General features: G+C 41.1%; 1 protein-coding gene across 2 annotated transcripts in view; it reads left to right on the top strand.

The window, feature by feature from the left end:
- Nucleotides 1-17,322, top strand: part of BLM (BLM RecQ like helicase) — a 96,912-nt gene that overhangs the window by 45,768 nt on the left and 33,822 nt on the right. For both annotated transcript variants that reach the window (XM_039480080.2, XM_074400045.1), the window contains 5 exons: nt 682-795; nt 2,580-2,678; nt 2,891-3,039; nt 14,406-14,512; nt 14,695-14,855. In XM_039480080.2, coding sequence (XP_039336014.2) covers nt 682-795; nt 2,580-2,678; nt 2,891-3,039; nt 14,406-14,512; nt 14,695-14,855 — 630 coding nt within the window. The remainder of the gene's footprint in view (nt 1-681; nt 796-2,579; nt 2,679-2,890; nt 3,040-14,405; nt 14,513-14,694; nt 14,856-17,322) is intronic.

The raw sequence follows: 17,322 nt of genomic DNA, 5'->3' as shown, positions 1-17,322 counted from the left end.
CCATCCTGGCCAACATGGTGAAACCCCATCTCTACTAAAAATACAGAAATTGGCTGGGCATGGTGGTGTGCGCCTGTAGTCCCAGTTACTCCGGAGGCTGAGGCAGGAGAATCACTTGAACCCGGGAGGCAGAGGTGAGCCAAGATCATGGCACTGCACTCCAGCATGGCGGAAAAGTGAGTCTCTGTCAATCAATCAATCAATCAATCAAGATTTTTAAGAATATATGTACTTATATACTTTTTATAGAGAGATGATTTCCTTTGACAGGTTTGATATGTGACTAATACAATATTTATAAAACCTAAGAACAAGCCGGGCGCGGTGGCTCAAGCCTGTAATCCCAGCACTTTGGGAGGCCGAGGCGGGTGGATCACGAGGTCCAGAGATCGAGATCATCCTGGTCAACATGGTGAAACCCCGTCTCTACTAAAAATACAAAAAATTAGCTGGGCATAGTGGCACGTGCCTGTAATCCCAGCTACTCAGGAGGCTGAGGCAGGAGAATTGCCTGAACCCAGGAGGCGGAGGTTGCAGTGAGCCAAGATCGTGCCATTGCACTCCAGCCTGGGTAACAAGAGTGAAATTCCGTCTCAAAAAAAAAAAAAAAAACTAAGAACAAATGTAGTCTTGTCAGGTTAAATGTATAAAATTGAAATTGTTTACTACTTTTATACCTAGATTCCAGCTACGTATCTGACAGGTGATAAGACTGACTCAGAAGCTACAAATATTTACCTCCAGTTATCAAAAAAAGACCCAATCATAAAACTTCTATATGTCACTCCAGAGAAGGTTTGTATTTATATCATTATTTTTAAATACATTAAAGACCAGTAGGATACATATATTTTTAAACTTTTAACAAATTTTTTGTGTATAATGCAAAGGATTTTTATATAACTTTCATCCAGAAACCCCAAATGTTAAGTAACATTTTACTATAATTGCTTTGTTATTCTTTCTCTACATATATTTTTCTGAAACATTTGATTGTAAGTTGCAGACGTGATATCCTTTTAAACCCTAAGTAATTCACATGAATTTCCTAAAAACAAAGCATTCTCTTATATAACCTCAGTAGAATGATCAGAATTAGGAAATTTACACTGATGCAATACCATTTCTTAATCTGTAAACTTTATTCTGGTTTCATAAGTGTCCCAATAATGTCCTTTATAGCAAAAGAAAATCCCGGATCATGCATTGCATTCAGTTGTCCCCTCTGATCTTGTATACAGTTTCTCTCTCTTAGGGCTATCGGGATTTTGACATTTTTGAAGGCTAGTTGTTTTGACTACAGTTCCTCACTTTGAGTATATCTTGTTTCCTCCTGCTTAGATTCCTTTCCTCCTCCAATATCACAGAAACAGTAATATGTTCTCATGCTCGCTGTCAGGAAGCATGTGATGTTGATTGTCCCATTCCTGAAGATTTTAGTTAACTGATCGCTTGGTTATGGTAGTGTCTCATAGACTTCTCCACTGTAAAGTTACTCTTTCTTTTTGGCCTTTGTAATGAGTAGATATACTGTTATGAGATGCTTTGAGACTATGTAAATATCCTGTTAGTCATCAGACTTTTACCCACAAATTTTAGCATCCATTGATGATTCTTCCTCAAATCAATTATTACTATAATAGATATAAAATTATTTTTAAAATGTAGCTGGCATTTTGCCATAAGGAAGAGTTTTTCCCATTGATTTCGTTTTTTTTTTTTTTTTTTTTTTTGGTGTAGAGTCTCTGCCAGTCAGGCTGGAGTACAGTGGCACAATTCAGCTCACCACAGCCTCCACCTCCTGGGTTCAAGTAATTTTCCTGCCTCAGCCTCCCAAGTAGCTAGGACTACAGGAATGTGCCGGGACACCTGGCCAATTTTTATATTTTTGGTAGAGATGGAGTTTTGCCAGGCTGGTCTGGAACTCCTGACCTCAAGAGATCCACCCACCTCAGCCTCCCAAAGTGCTGGGATTAGAAGTGTGAGTGAGCTACTGTGCCCAGCCCACATATTTATTAATACCAGCATGAACTCATGACTTCTTAATTTATTCAATAGGTTACAATCAGTTATCACATATTTTGATGTTCTAATTGTCCTAGATGTGACCAGTGGGAGATCTCTGTCACACTGGCTTCTCTGTCCTTTTGACATGTCCCTGTCAAGATGTGAGTGCTAGACGTGCTCGTTGCTACTGAGATATCATTGCTTCTGGTCCCTGTTATGAAGACAGCTATGAGATACATAATTTTTCCCCCAGCCAACATGCATCCATATAACCCAGATATGTAGCCCTGTTGCCAGTGTAAATGTGTGGTGGTCTTCAGATGTATTGAAGCAGACAAACGTTTTAGAACCACTAACCTGCTGAATAAGCTATTTGCTGAATGTTGGTGAACATTCTAAAATGTGGTTTGCTCTTTTCTGTTACTTCTGCTGTTCTCTTCGTAGATTGAACTAAGAACTAATTTTATGTGGAGGTTTTAATACAGCTTAAGTTGTAATGGAATTTGAAGACAACAGAATCATTAAGGTGATGTGTTCAGTGTTTTTAAATGTCTAATATATTTCTGGTCTAGATCTGTGCAAGTAACAGACTCGTCTCTACTCTGGAGAATCTCTATGAGAGGAAGCTCTTGGCACGTTTTGTTATTGATGAAGCACATTGTGTCAGTCAGGTAAATATGGTTTTCTATATCTGGAAATATCAGTAAATACATACTACCAACAGTATATGTACTTTTAGTACTGAAGAAAAACCTACATCGGGTGAACTAGTCTGCTATTTTACTGAAGAATAAGGTGGTTCTTAATATATTGAGCATGGTTGGCTTTTTATAGAAGGAAGCTCCAAATAGTCTGAAAAGCAGTATTTTTTTTTTCCAACTAGTGGGGACATGATTTTCGTCAAGATTACAAAAGAATGAATATGCTTCGCCAGAAGTTTCCTTCTGTTCCGGTGATGGCTCTTACGGCCACAGCTAATCCCAGGGTACAGAAGGACATCCTCACTCAGCTGAAGATTCTCAGACCTCAGGTGTAAGTTGTTGCAAGTCATGTATTTGAGAACCCTGGGGTAGTGATTGCCAGAGAATCACCTGTGATGCTTTAATACCACCACTCCCCTGACTCCAGTGCCCAAGTTATATCCAAAGGCAGCTAAATCAGAACGTTTGGGGCTGGAAGCCAGTATGTTTTTTAAAAATCCCCAAGTGACTCCAATGTGCAGCAGAGTTTGGAAACTAGAGTTCTGAGGCTTTTCTTCACTTACTGAAATTAAAATTCTATTTCAGTACCTACTTTGGAAGTAGGAATAAATTGCATGCCATACCTTTCAACCCTGGTGTAGTCCCAGTAATAAATTAATTTTTACTTCTCTAATGTTGGCTTCCACGTATCCCAGAGTATACTTCATGAAGTGAAAGATGACCCTGCTTTGTCATTTCCCCGTAAGGTCCCAGTTGTATCCAGGATGTTGAAAATAGTCCAGATACTATGTTGAATAGCTTTTTTACTTTGTTTTCATCTTTTTTTTTTTTTTTTTTTGAGACGGAGTTTCGCTCTTGTTACCCAGGCTGGAGTGCAATGGCGCGATCTCGGCTCAGTGCAACCTCCGCCTCCTGGGTTCAGGCAATTCTCCTGCCTCAGCCTCCTGAGTCGCTGGGATTACAGGCACGCACCACTATGCCCAGCTAATTTTTAGTATTTTTAGTAGAGACGGGTTTCACCATGTTGACCAGGATGGTCTCGATCTCTTGACCTTGTGATCCACCCGCCTCGGCCTCCCAAAGTGCTGGGATTACATTTGTTTTCATCTTAACAACAAAATGCTACTTGTTGCCACCAAGTCCATAAGTCTTCAGTAACAAAAACTACTATAAAAGAAATCCCCGCATATGAATCTAGGCCGTACTGGATTCTTTCATACTTCTACCTGAGTTTGTAGAGGTATGAATTCTTTGGTAGGTTTATTCACTCAGCAGATATTTATTTAACAACTGTTGTGTGCCAAGGTTAAAGTATTTTTTTTTTTTTCTAATTTATTCGTGTGCACTTTCGTTTGAAATGTAAACATTAATGTGGTATGCCTGAAGGAGTAATGACTAAACCAGATACTGGGGCAAATTTTTAAAGCACACCTTTTGTTCATTTGAAAATAAAGAGAAGCTGGCTGTATAAATAGTATAAGCAGTAAAAACAACAACAGTACCTCTTAGAGGGCTATGAGAAGAACTGAAGGTTTCCTATGAAGGATATGAACGGGTCATGAGATCGAGATAGCTACAAAGGCCTTTGCAGGTTAAACTGGCAGCTTCTAAATTATCTGATCTAAATCAAGGACTTCAAGCACTTTGGGTTTCTTCCAGCTTTTAAGTTGTTTGGTTCTGGCCTAGAATATATTGTTGCTAGTAGCACCGTTATATAGCACTAACAATCATGCTCAAATGCAAGAATTTTAGAGTCCTCAGAATTGTGTGTGTGTGATCACAAAATTTGGAATGGAATATTTTAATTTAATCTCACTTGCAGAGGAGTATTTGTGTAAAATTTGGGGAAAAATATTTTGCTTCTATAATTGATGTGCATTTTAATGCTATATTTAAGATGTCATATTAGGCTGGGTGCTATGGCTCACACCTGTAATCCCAGCACTTTGGGAGGTCAAGGCGGGTGGATCACCCAAGGTCAGGAGTTCGAGACCAACCTGGCCAACATAGTGAAACCCTGTCTCTACTAAAAATACAAAAATTAGCTGGGCCTGGTGGCATGCACCTGTAATCCCAGCTACTCAGGAGGCTGAGGCGGGAGAACCCAGGGGGTGGAGATTGCAGTGAGCCAGGATCACACCACTGCACTCCAGTCTGGGTGACAGAGTGAGACTCTGTCTCAAAAAATAAAAAATAAAAAAAGATGTCATGTTACACTTTAGGTTCTAATAAATAACCTAGTTGCTAGAACTTTCCTTCCATAAATACTACATTGATCTGTACTTTTTTTTTCTTTTTTTTTTTTTTTTTGAGACAGGTCTTGCTGTGTTGCCATGTTGCCCAGGCTGGTCTCAAACTCCTGGGCTTAAACAATCCTTCCATTTCAGCTTCCCAAAGTGCTGGGATTTTTCTGTTCACTTATGCCAGATGCAGTCTACTATTCTTTTAGATCAATTACGTTAATGGCAAATGCCCAAAATTAAATAATAAAAAAATTTCTTTAACTTTTGAATAACTTTTTGTAAGTATAGGATTTGTGATTTATGTTTGAGCAAACAGTGCACATGTTTATTTATTTGTTTAGAGGTAGGCACCCTGAATCTCTTTTCTTATTACTGTGGGGAAGAGATCTGCCTGGGAAAGCAAGGGTGTGGATTTCCAGACTCCAGCACTTGGTACAGAATTGGTCACTCAGTAATAATGACTAAATGAAAAACATAGAGGAATTGGAGTAAATGTGAAAATTTAGGCATGTCTGTTGACTCCTTCCTGTGTTTGGCACTTCTCTGCATTTGGAAGTAGAAAATTTTAAGGAACACTTTCTGGGACTCTGTTTCCTGATCTATTCTGCAAGTTAGACCCCTGGTTTGGATTAAATTTGCTCAGCTGCTGCTATGTCATGGCCCTGGTGAAGTCAGGTATTCCTGAGCTTACAGCCACAGCCCCTGCTGCTCTCCTCCTGCCAGTCTGTGATAATATTCTTCCTCTTTGGGAAATACAAGACACATCAAACAAGATTTGATTCCATTTCCTTAGGGCCTTAAAATATGAACTGGTAGAAAGCAAAGAGACAGGCATATAGAGTTAGCTATAATACAACAATAATAAAAGCTAACAACATATCCAGCCTACGCAGTGTGCCAGGCGCTGTTGGCATTTTATGTGTGTTAACCCCCTTGTGCACCCAAAAGTCTTACAAGGTAGGTCTTATTTTCCTCATTCTGCAGATGAGGAAATTGAGGCACAAAGAGATTACATAACTTTATATGCCTAGCAAGGGTTGGAGTGAGGACTTAAAACCCCAGATACCTGATTTTAGAATCCTTTAAATACTAGGTCAAATTGCAAAAGGAAGAAAGCAGTGATTCGAGATGTAAATTACAACTGCAGGAACTGAAGAAGTTGGGATTAGCTGGAATCCCCAGTAACAGCTGTTAACAAGGAAGGGGTCAGATCAAGTTTTATAGAGGAACTGGACATTATAGGAGGAGCAGTTTGTTTAAAAGCTTAAACTGAGGCTGGGCCCAGTGGCTTACACCTGTAATCCCAGCAGTTTGGGAGGCCAAGGTGGGTGGATCACCTGAGGTCAGGTGTTCGAGACCAACTTGGCCAACATGGCGAAACCCCATCCCTACTAAAAATACAAAAATTAGCTGGGCGTGGTGGCAGGCTCCTGAAATACCAGCTACTTGGGAGGCTGAGGAGGAGAATCCATTGTACCTGGGAGGCAGAGGTTGCAGTGATTCAGGATCACACCACTGCAATGCAGCCTGGATGACAGAGTGATACTCGGCTGCAAAAAAAACCCCAAAAGGTTTAAATAGCTGTATTGAGATACAGTTTGCATACCATAAAAGTCGCCTGTTTAAAGTTGACACTTCAATGGCTTTTGTTTGTTTGTTTATAGGGTTGTGCAGTCATCCCCATTATCTAACTTTGGAACATTTTTGTCACCCTTGAAAGGGACAGCATACCCATTAGCAGTCAATTCCCTGACTTCTCCCATTCCTAGGCAGCCCCTCATCTACTCTCTGTCTGCGTAGATTGGCGCCTATTCTGGACATTTCGTATAAATGGGATCACATAACATGTGGCCTTTACTGAGCATGCTTTTAAGGTTCCTCCATGCTGTGGCCTGTTTCAGTACTTCATTCCTTTCTATTTTCAAATATTCTGTTTTATGGACCCTACTCTCTATTCATCATCTGATGGATGTTCGATCTGTTTCCATTTTTTGTTTTTTTTGAGTAATGGTGCTGTGAACACTTGTGTAGAAGTTGTCTTGTGGACGTCAGTTTTATTTCCCTTGGGTTGCTAGGTGTGTGGTAACTGCACGATTAACCTTTTTAAGAACTGCTAAACTATTTTTTTTTTTTTAGAGGTGGAGTCTTGCTCTGTCACCCAGGCTGGAGTGCAGTGGTGCTATCTCAGCTCACTGCAAACTCTGCCTCCCAGGTTCTAGCGATTCTCCTGCCTCAGGCTCCTGAGTAGCTGGGAATACAGGCACATACTACCACGCCCAGCTGATTTTTGTATTTTCAGCAGAGTTGAGGTTTTGCCACATGAGCCAGGCTGGTCTCGAACTCCTGACCTTAGGTGATTCACCTGCCTCAGCCTCCCAAAGTGCTGGGATTACAGGCATGAGCCCCCGCGCCCAGCTGCCTCCATCATTTTATATTACCGTCAGCAGTGTAGGGGTGGCAGTTTTTGCACATGCTTAACACTTGTTACTGCCTTTTTTATTACAGCTATATGAAGTGGTAGGTGAATGGCATTTTAACAGTCAAAGAGTGAAAATTCAGGGCTGAAGTTTCTGTCGTAAAAGTACAGATCAGGCCAGGCGTGGTGGCTCTCACCTGTAATTCCAGCGCTTTGGGAAGCCAAGGCAGGTGGATCACCCGGGGTCAGGAGTTGGAGACCAGCCTGGCCAACATGTCGAAAGCCCATCTCTACTAAAAATACAAAAATTAGCTGAGTATGGTGGCATGCGCCTATAGTCCCAGCTACTCGGGAGGCTGAGACAAGAGAATTGCTTGAACCTGGGAGGCAGAGATTGCAGTGAGCTGAGACTGTGCCACTGCACTCCAGCCTGAGTGACAGAGTGAGACTCTGTCTCAAAGGAGAAAAAAGTACATGTCAGGCCCAAGGAATGGTGACTAATCCATTGGGTAAGTGGAGAAACATAGAGAAGGGATGAACCTGACAAAGTGGCTGGAGGCCAGATCATGGAGAGTCTTGCATATAATCATGGTAAAGTGTTTGGCCTGTATTCTTTTGGCACTTTAACCTGGGAAGTGGCTTGATCTGATCCGTGTGGGTGAGTGATATGACTGGCAGGAAAATAGAGGAGAGAATGAGTAGGAAAACAGAAAGTTAGAGGTAGAGCAGCCCTTCGGGAGGTCATGGCAGTCATGCAGGAGAGATGATGCTGGTGGTAACAGCAGAAGGGGGAGGAAGAAACAGAGTTGAGAGAGAGGGCAGGACTAGCAACTAAATGGAATGAAAAAAGTGGACAGAGTTGACGTTTATACTAGTTCCTGCAGCAGTTGACTAGGACCATTGACCACAACTGGAAATGGAGGAAGGAAGATGAGTAATACATTTGATTTTAGATGCATGGTGTCTGGGGTGTTGAAGGGATGAGTGGATGACCCAGATAGCCATCTTCATACCTTCTTTGGGTCACATGTACCTCCTGAAAGAATCCTGGAAAACTGTGTATGTCCTGTATAGTTTTAACCTGACACCTAAAATTTTTAAATTTGAAAGTTTTTTCAACGTACATTTAAATAAATAGAATGTGATTATAAATATCTACTTTTTTTTTTTTGAACATGGTTTTCAAGGGTTGTCCATGTTGTAGCGTTGGTCAGTACTTCATTCATATTTATGGGTGAATAATATTTCATTGTATGAGTATTTTGCTTTTTTTTTTTTTGAGACAGAGTCTTGTTTTGTCGCCTGGCGCCAGGCTGGAGTGCAGTGGCGTGATCTTGGCTTACTGCAACCTCCACCTCCCAGGTTCAAGCAGTTCTTCTGCCTCAGCCTCCCAAATAGCTGGGACTACAGGCACGTGCCACCATGCTCAGCTAATTATTTTGTACTTTAGTAGAGACGAGGTTTCATCATATTGGCCAGGATGGTCTCAATCTCTTGACCTCGTGATCCACCTGCCTTGGCGTCCCAAAGTGCTAGGATTACAGGCATGAGCCACTGCGTCTGGCCGAGTATTTCACATTTTATTTATCCATCTATTGATGGGAATTGTCCGTAACTAGATATTTGGTACTTCCAAACATCTTATTTTCCAACAGGCAGAGTAAGATTTGTTACATGTAGTAAACTCTAAGGGTCTATTAACTTTTTCATTATAACAAATTGTATAAATATTGCTTTTAGTTAGTTACCCACAGTCTTTTTGCAGTAGAGATAGTTGTCTTGATTTTAATTGGATTCGTGATCTAAAACTTTATGTTCTAATCTCATGTCATTTTATTGTTTTTAGTCAAAGTAATTTGTTTGACTAAATTAACTAGTAAACAGTTGAGCTTTTTCAATTGTGTCTACAAATTTTAAAAAATTCAGATTATGTGCCAGATGTTTTCAGTAACAACTTTGTTGTAGTATAATCCACATACCATATAATTCCCATATTTTAAAAGTACAATTCAAAGTTTTTAGTATATTCAGAGTTGTACAACCATTGCCAGAGTATTATAACATTTCCTCACCCTCGAAAACACCCATACCCATTACAGTTTAATCTTCTTTTCACCTCGTTCACCCCACCTTCCAGCCCTAGGCAACCACTGATCTACTCTCTCTATATAGATTTGCCTACTCTGGGCATCTCATATAAATAGAATCATCCAATATGTGATATTTTGTGACTGTCTACCTTTTTTTTTTTTTTTTTTTGGAGACGGAGTTTCGCTCTTGTTACCCAGGCTGGAGTGCAATGGCGCGATCTCGGCTCACCGCAACCTCCGCCTCCTGAGTAGCTGGGATTACAGGCACACGCCACCATGCCCAGCTAATTTTTTGTATTTTTAGTAGAGACGGGGTTTCACCATGTTGACCAGGATGGTCTCGATCTCTCGACCTCGTGATCCACCCGCCTCAGCCTCCCAAAGTGCTGGGATTACAGGCTTGAGCCACCGCGCCCGGCAATAAGGTATATTTTTTTAATGTGGGAAAAAGCAGTAAGGCCATTGCTGTGCTCAGGCACAACAGCATTTCTGTCGGTGGGGACACTCATGCACTGTTTCCAACTTAAACCCAAATTGACTCAAATAAATGTTGAGATTTCCTTCATCATTTGTATTCTTAGACAATTCTTTTGTTTTGTTTTGTTTTGTTTTGTTTTGTTTTTTCAAGATGGGGTTTCACCATGTTGGTCAGGCTGGTCTTGAACTCCCGACCTCAGGTGATCCGCCCACCTTGGCCTCCATAGTACTTGGATTACAGGCGTGAGCCACCACATCTAGCCTTTAGACAATTCTTAAATCTAGTACCTTTTTTGCCACAATCTGCTACACATTCTGCCATTTCAAACACTAAAAGGTCTCTAAGTGTTTTGTGCATACAAATGCTATCATAAGAGAGGTGTATCAAAGTATTGTTTTACAGTCGTCACAAAGACTTTCGGGGTAATGAATACTGTGGTTATAGAAATGAAAGAAACAACATCACAAAGTGAAGGCCATCTTCATTCCCACCACCTTATTCTCAGTAAATCTCAAATTAGAACTTCCTCGTAAGTGCCCAAATACTTTACTCCTAGTTACTTTTCACCCTTAACAGAAATAAGTAAAACACCCAAAGAAATGAGGCTTTCCTACCAAGGATTTCTGGTGCTTTAATTAAAGAAAGTTTCACCTACACTCATGCTATATTTCGATTTGCTTTGTTTGGTGTTTTGGAGGTTTTTACATCCTGGAACAGTGCACAGTGGTGAAATTCAGAATGATCAAAAGTAGGACTGGTTTGTTTGTTTAGATAAAGTAGGACAGTTGTAAAAGGGAAAAATGGGAAAGGCGAAATCAGCAGTATGTCTTTTTTTAAATAGAGACAGGGGTCTCGCTTTGTTGCCCAGCTGGTGTTGAACTGTTGGGCTCAAGTGATGCTCCTGCCTTGGCCTTCCAAAATGTTGAGATTATTGATGTGAGCCACCACACCTGGCCAGGATGTCTTGTCTGTGGGAGCATTCTCAGATCAGTCTTAGGAAAAAGGACAGCCAGCCCTTCGTATCTGTAATTTCTGCATCTGCAGATTCACCCAACTGCATAGCAAAAATATTTGAGAGAAAAATTGAAGGCCGGGCGCGGTGGCTCAAGCCTGTAATCCCAGCACTTTGGGAGGCCGAGGCGGGTGGATCACGAGGTCGAGAGATCGAGACCATCCTGGTCAACATGGTGAAACCCCGTCTCTACTAAAAATATAAAAAATTAGCTGGGCATGGTGGCGTGTGCCTATAATCTCAGCTACTCAGGAGGCTGAGGCAGGAGAATTGCCTGAGCCCAGGAGGCGGAGGTTGCGGTGAGCCGAGATCGCGCCATTGCACTCCAGCCTGGGTAACAAGAGCGAAACTCCGTCTCAAAAAAAAAAAAAAAAACAAACAAAAAACAAAAAAAAAACAAAAAAAAAAAAAAGAAAAAGAAATTGAAAGTTTCAAAAAGCAAGACTTGAATTTGCTGAGCACCAAGCACTATGCGGCATCCCCATGAATGAAGTGATGCCTAGGCATACTCTGCTGTATCTCCCACCATGAAAGAAGGAAAATGTTACATAGTTACCGACAGTACAGTGTAGCAACTATTAACATGGCGTTTCTTTAATACATTGTATTGAATATTATAAGTAATCTAGAGCTGGTTTAAAGTGAGGATGTGCAGAAGTTACATACATATACTACACCATTTTATATCAGGAGGATGTGCATAGGTTATATACACATGCCACACCATTTTATATCAGGAGTATATGCATGGGTTATATACTTATACTACACCATTTTGTATCAGGGACTTGAGCATCCTTCGATTTAGGTATCCCGAGGAGGACCTAGAACCAATCCCACATAGGAAGCCAAGGGATGTGAAAATGGAGGATCTGAATTTGTTTAAGATTACCTTTGCTCGTGTACACTTAGAAAGTCTTTGTGAGCCCCTAGGAATGTATGCATCCCAGTTTTAGACCACTGGTCTAAAAAAATATTGAAATGTGATTTAAACTGTGAAAAGAGGTCTAAGGCAGGCATCCCCAAACTTTTTACAAATGGGGCCAGTTCACTGTCCCTCAGACCGTTGGAGGGCCGCCACATACTGTGCTCCTCTCACTGACCACCAATGAAAGAGGTGCCCCTTCCTGAAGTGCATCGGGGGGCCGGATAAATGGCCTCAGGGGGCTGCATGTGGCCCGCAGGCCGTAGTTTGGAGACGCCTGGTCTAAGATGAGGGCAACAGCTGGGACACATGGGACTTTCAGTCATGTGACTTTTAGGTGCTGTTTAAAGCCAAAGGAGATAATGGAAGAGATGACAAGAGAGCCAGATGTCTATGGAGTGATTCTCACTTAAGGAGTGAGCAAAGAAAAAAGAGACAGGGGTGAAGAAACTAGAGATGCAAGGGGAGTAATTCCATGGGAATATAAAGTTGTAAGACGTAATAGAGAATTTTCAGTAAGAGTAGCCAACAATGTAGAATACAGGTCGGGCGCGGTGGCTCACGCCTGTAATCCCAACACTGGGAGGCCAAGGCGGGAGGATCACCTAAGGTCAGGAGTTTGAGACCAGCCTGGCGAATATGATGAAACCCCATCTCTACTAAAAATACAAAATTTAGCTGGACATGGTGGCAGGCACCTGTAATCCCAGCTACTCAGAAGTCTGAGGCATGCGAATCACTTGAACCTGAGAGGCAGAGGTTACAGTGAGCCAAGATCATACCACTGCACTCCAGCCAGGGGGACAGAGCAAGACTGTGTCAAAAAAAAAAAGAGTGGAATATAGAGAGTCCAGAAAGAGTGAAGTCTGAGAGAAGACCAGTCTGCATATACCAAATGCAGAAAGGTCACTGCTCATTATCATGTGGGCCCATCTAGTTGGATTTAGATTCAAAACAGAAAGCCAGTGGTTTTATTCCCCATGGTTTTTGTTTGCTTCGTTTATTTTATTATTTATTTATTTTCTGACAGAGTCTTGCTCTGTTACCCAGGCTGGAGTGCAGTGGTGTGATCTTCGCTCACTGCAACCTCCGCCTCCCAGGTTCAAGTGATTCTCCTGCCTCAGCCTCCTGAGTAGCTGGGATTACAGGTGCATGCCACCACGCTGGGTTGAAATGGGGAGGAGCAATAGAGTCCCTGGAGGGCAGGACCCTATAACAATTCCATCACTGTTCTTTAGTTTTAAAAGCCTTGGAAGAAGAAGAAGAAGAAGAAGAAGAATAACAATTTTGGTAGAATGGTAGTAGCAAAAGTGAAAATGAAAATTAATGATAATTGGAATTGGATGTGTAGTTAGCTGGTTGGGAACATAAGTATCTTCTGAGAAGTTTGCCGTTGGAGGAAAAGAGAGAGGTTGATTAGTTAGAAGATAGGATCAACAGAGGCTTGCTGTTTTTGGAAAAGGTGGTCCTAGAACATATTCAGAGACAGGAGAAAAATTCACAGAACAGACTGAAAATACAAGAGAGGAGCTAATGGAGAGAACAAGCTCACTGAGGAAATGGGAGAGAGGAAATGGGGCAAGAATAGTAGACCAGAGGAAGAGGAGGAGCACGTCTATCTCATGTGTCTGTCTCGGAGTCAGCCGTATTTTATTTGGGGCCAAGAACAAAAATAAAGTGACCATGATCAGTAGGACTTCAGCTCCTTCTATTGTCCTGTAGTTAACTCTTTATGTATCCCAGGGGTATCCAATCTTTTGGCTTCCCTGGGCCATATTGGAAGAAAGATTGTCTTAGATCACACATAAAATACGCTAACAGTGGCCAGGCACAGTGGCTCATGTCTGTAATCCCAGCACTTTGGGAGGCCAAGGCAGGCAGATCATCTGAGATCAGGAGTTCGAGACCAGCCTGGCCAGCATGGTGAAACTCTGTCTCTACTAAAAATAGAAAAATTAACTGGGCGTGGTAGCAGGCATCCATAATCTCAGCTATTTGGGAGGCTGTGGCAAGAAAATGGCTTGAACCTGGGAGGCAGAGGTTGCAGTGAGCCAAGATCATGCCACTGCACTCCAGCCTCGGTGACAGAGTGAGACTCCGTCTCAAAAATAAATAAATAAATAAATAAAGATTACCTGATGTTAGCTCGGCTGCTGTGACAGAATACTGTAGACTAGTGGCTTAAACTACAGCCGTTTCTTTCTTGTGGTTCTGAGAGCCAGGAAGTCCAAGATCAGGGTGCTGGCAGATCCGTGTCCAATGAGGCCCCTCTTCCTGGTGTAGAAATGGTACGATTCTCTTTGTATACTCACATATGAGGGTGGGGAGAACCAGTGATGTCTCTGCTTTTTTTTTGAGCACTAATCTCATTCATGACTCCACCCCTCATGACCTAATTACCTCCCGAAGGCTCCTACTCCTAATACTGTCACATTGGGCGTTAGGATTTTAGAGGGACACATGTAGTTCATAACAATACCTAAAGCTATATTTTCTCATAATAACTAACTTTTATGTTTGGGACTTTTTTTAGGTTTAGCATGAGCTTTAACAGACATAATCTGAAATACTATGTGTTACCAAAAAAGCCTAAAAAGGTGGCATTTGATTGCCTAGAATGGATCAGAAAGCATTACCCATGTAAGTACAGCCATGTAATGAACTATCTAGAAGTAACAAATAAATTTAAAAAAAAAAAAAAAAAAAAAGCACTATAGGAAATGTATTTTTGGTTCATATATTTCTGAGAACATAGTATAAATTGTGTTGTTGTTGTTTATGTTAAAAGTTCTTGCTTCTCAGTACTCTTGGTTTCTTGGCAGATGACTCAGGGATAATTTACTGCCTCTCCAGGCGAGAATGTGACACCATGGCTGACACATTACAGAGAGATGGGCTTGCTGCTCTTGCTTACCATGCTGGCCTCAGTGATTCTGCCAGAGATGAAGTACAGCAGAAGTGGATTAATCAGGATGGCTGTCAGGTAACAGTTTTAAAGATAAACAGATAATAGAAATAATATTCTTTTTTTTTTTTTCTTTTTTTCTTTTTTTTTGTATTTCATTGTTGGTTTTTTTCTTTTTTTTTTTTTTTTTTGGGACGGAGTTTCGCTCTTGTTACCCAGGCTGGAGTGCAATGGCGCGATCTCGGCTCACCGCAACCCCCGCCTCCTGGGTTCAGGCAATTCTCCTGCCTCAGCCTCCTGAGTAGCTGGGAAGAAATAATATTCTATAGCACATAAGCAAACATGCACATGTAGAATGCACATTGTTTTTACCTTGAAGGTAGTAAACATCAAAATAAGACTGAAATTTGAGACTTCTAAAGTTGCTTTTTCTTTCATTAAAAAAACTTACATGAGATATAATTCACGTATCATAAAATCCTTTCAAAGCAGACAAATAGTAGTTTTTAGTATATTTGCAACGTTGTACAGTTATCGTCACTAATTCCAGAATTTTTGATCACCATAAAAAGAAACCTCATACCCAGTCAATTTCCCTACCCCCTAAGGCCTGGCAACCACAAATCTACTAACTACTACTAACCTGTTTCTAGAGTTTATTGCTTACTCTGTATGTTGCTTGTAAATAGAATCATATAGTATATGGTCTTTGTGAACATTTTTTGGATACGGAGTCTTGCTCTGTTGCCTGGACTGCAGTGCAGTGGAGGGATCTCAGGTCACTGCAACCTCCACCTCCCAGCTTCAGGTGATTCTCCTGCCTCAGCCTCCCTAGTAGATGGGATTATAGACACGTACCACCACGCCCAGCTAATTTTTGTGTTTAATGTTTTTAGTGGAGATAGGGTTTCACCATGTTGGCCAGGCAATTCTAGTGCCTCAGCCCCCTTAGTAGTTAGGACCACAGGCGTACCAGTATGCCCAGCTAATTGTTTAATTTTTTGTATAGATTAGGTCTCCCTGTGTTGCCCAACCTATTCTTGAACTCCTGGACTCAAGTGATACTCTTGCCTGAACCTCCAAAAGTGCTGCAGTTATAAGTGTGAGCCACCGTGCCCAGCCTTCTTTGTGGTTTTGATTTGCATTTCCCTAGTAACTAACAACATTGGCCATCTATTTCTGAAATAAGAAGTTTGCCTTCTTTCACCCAGGTGGGTGGAAGGAAAACCGAGAACACTTCAGGCATTTCATAGTGTGGTAATTGCCAGTCTGGGATAGGTCCCTCTAAATGTAAGCATAGATTTGAGCAAAACAATGAATAATTATTTAAAGCCTATGAAAAGTTTCGGCTCAGGAAAAAGTATTTACTTTCAAGATTCAGAGGAAAAATGTCTCTCAAAATTGTTTTCTCTGGGAAAACAGAAAATTTTAGAGGGTATCAGTTTAGCATCCCAAGAAAGATAAAAAGACTTGATATATGTGAACTAGCAACAACTTCCATAAGAAGATCACAGGCTTAGATGAAGGGAGAAATGAAAATGCAGTTAATGATCAGACGTGGTAGCTCATGCCTGTAATCCCAGCACTTTGGGGGGCCAAGGTGGGTGGATCACCTGAGGTCAGGAGTTTGAGACCAGCCTGGACTATATGGTGAAACCCTGTCTCTACTAAAAATACAAAAATTCGCCAGACATGTGGGCATCTGTAGTCCCAGCTACTTGGGAGGCTGAGGTGGGAGAATCACTTGAACCAGGGAGGCAGAGGTTACAGTGAGCTGAGATAGTGCCACTGCACTCCAGCCTGGGCAACAGAGCAAAACTCCATCATAAAAAAAAAAAAAAAAAAAAAAAAAAAAAAAATGTAATTTATCTAAATTAGAAAAATAAAACTAAGAGCAGATTATGTATTAAGACACAAATGGAATGACGCAGAGGAGGCAGTTGAGTCAGTGACGTGGTGAATAACTTGAGAGTGCAAAGGAAAAAAGAGATTAACATGGAGTGAAAATAACCTTCGTTGACAAAAGGAGGTAGGGATTCAGCTTAAGCACAGTTAAGTGTACCCAGTAAGAAAGCAGGGTAATTGAAACAGGTAAGTGTGTTATAAATAAATACATATGAAATACATAACAAAAATAATAGAAGACTGTCTTCAGAATCAGAAAAGGGAAGGCGCGGACTGAAGAATTTCATACCAAGCTCCTTGTCATTTATGTTGAAACCAAAAAGGCATTTCAGATATGCAAAAAGTTCAGAAATATATCACTGATTTGTCTTCACTGAAATACTGATTGCAGTCTTCCCAGATTAGTTTATATATTTAACCCAAATGTCAGTGGTTTTTTCCCCCTTTTGATAAACTTTTTCTAAAGTTTGCCTGGAAGCATATTCGAGTGAAAATAACTAAGAGTGTATGGCAAAAATAATAATAATAATAACACGTGAATACTCATTTGCAATTATAGGCAGATCAGTGGAGTAGAACTGACCAGAAAACATGTAAAAACAATATATGATAAGGAAAGAATTTGCAGGAAAGGGCCAGA

The sequence above is a fragment of the Saimiri boliviensis genome, chromosome 5 (assembly GCF_048565385.1).
Source record: "Saimiri boliviensis isolate mSaiBol1 chromosome 5, mSaiBol1.pri, whole genome shotgun sequence".
Lineage (NCBI taxonomy): Eukaryota > Metazoa > Chordata > Mammalia > Primates > Cebidae > Saimiri > Saimiri boliviensis.
Note: the sequence above shows the minus strand (reverse complement) of the source record. Positions and strands in the feature narration are given on the sequence as shown.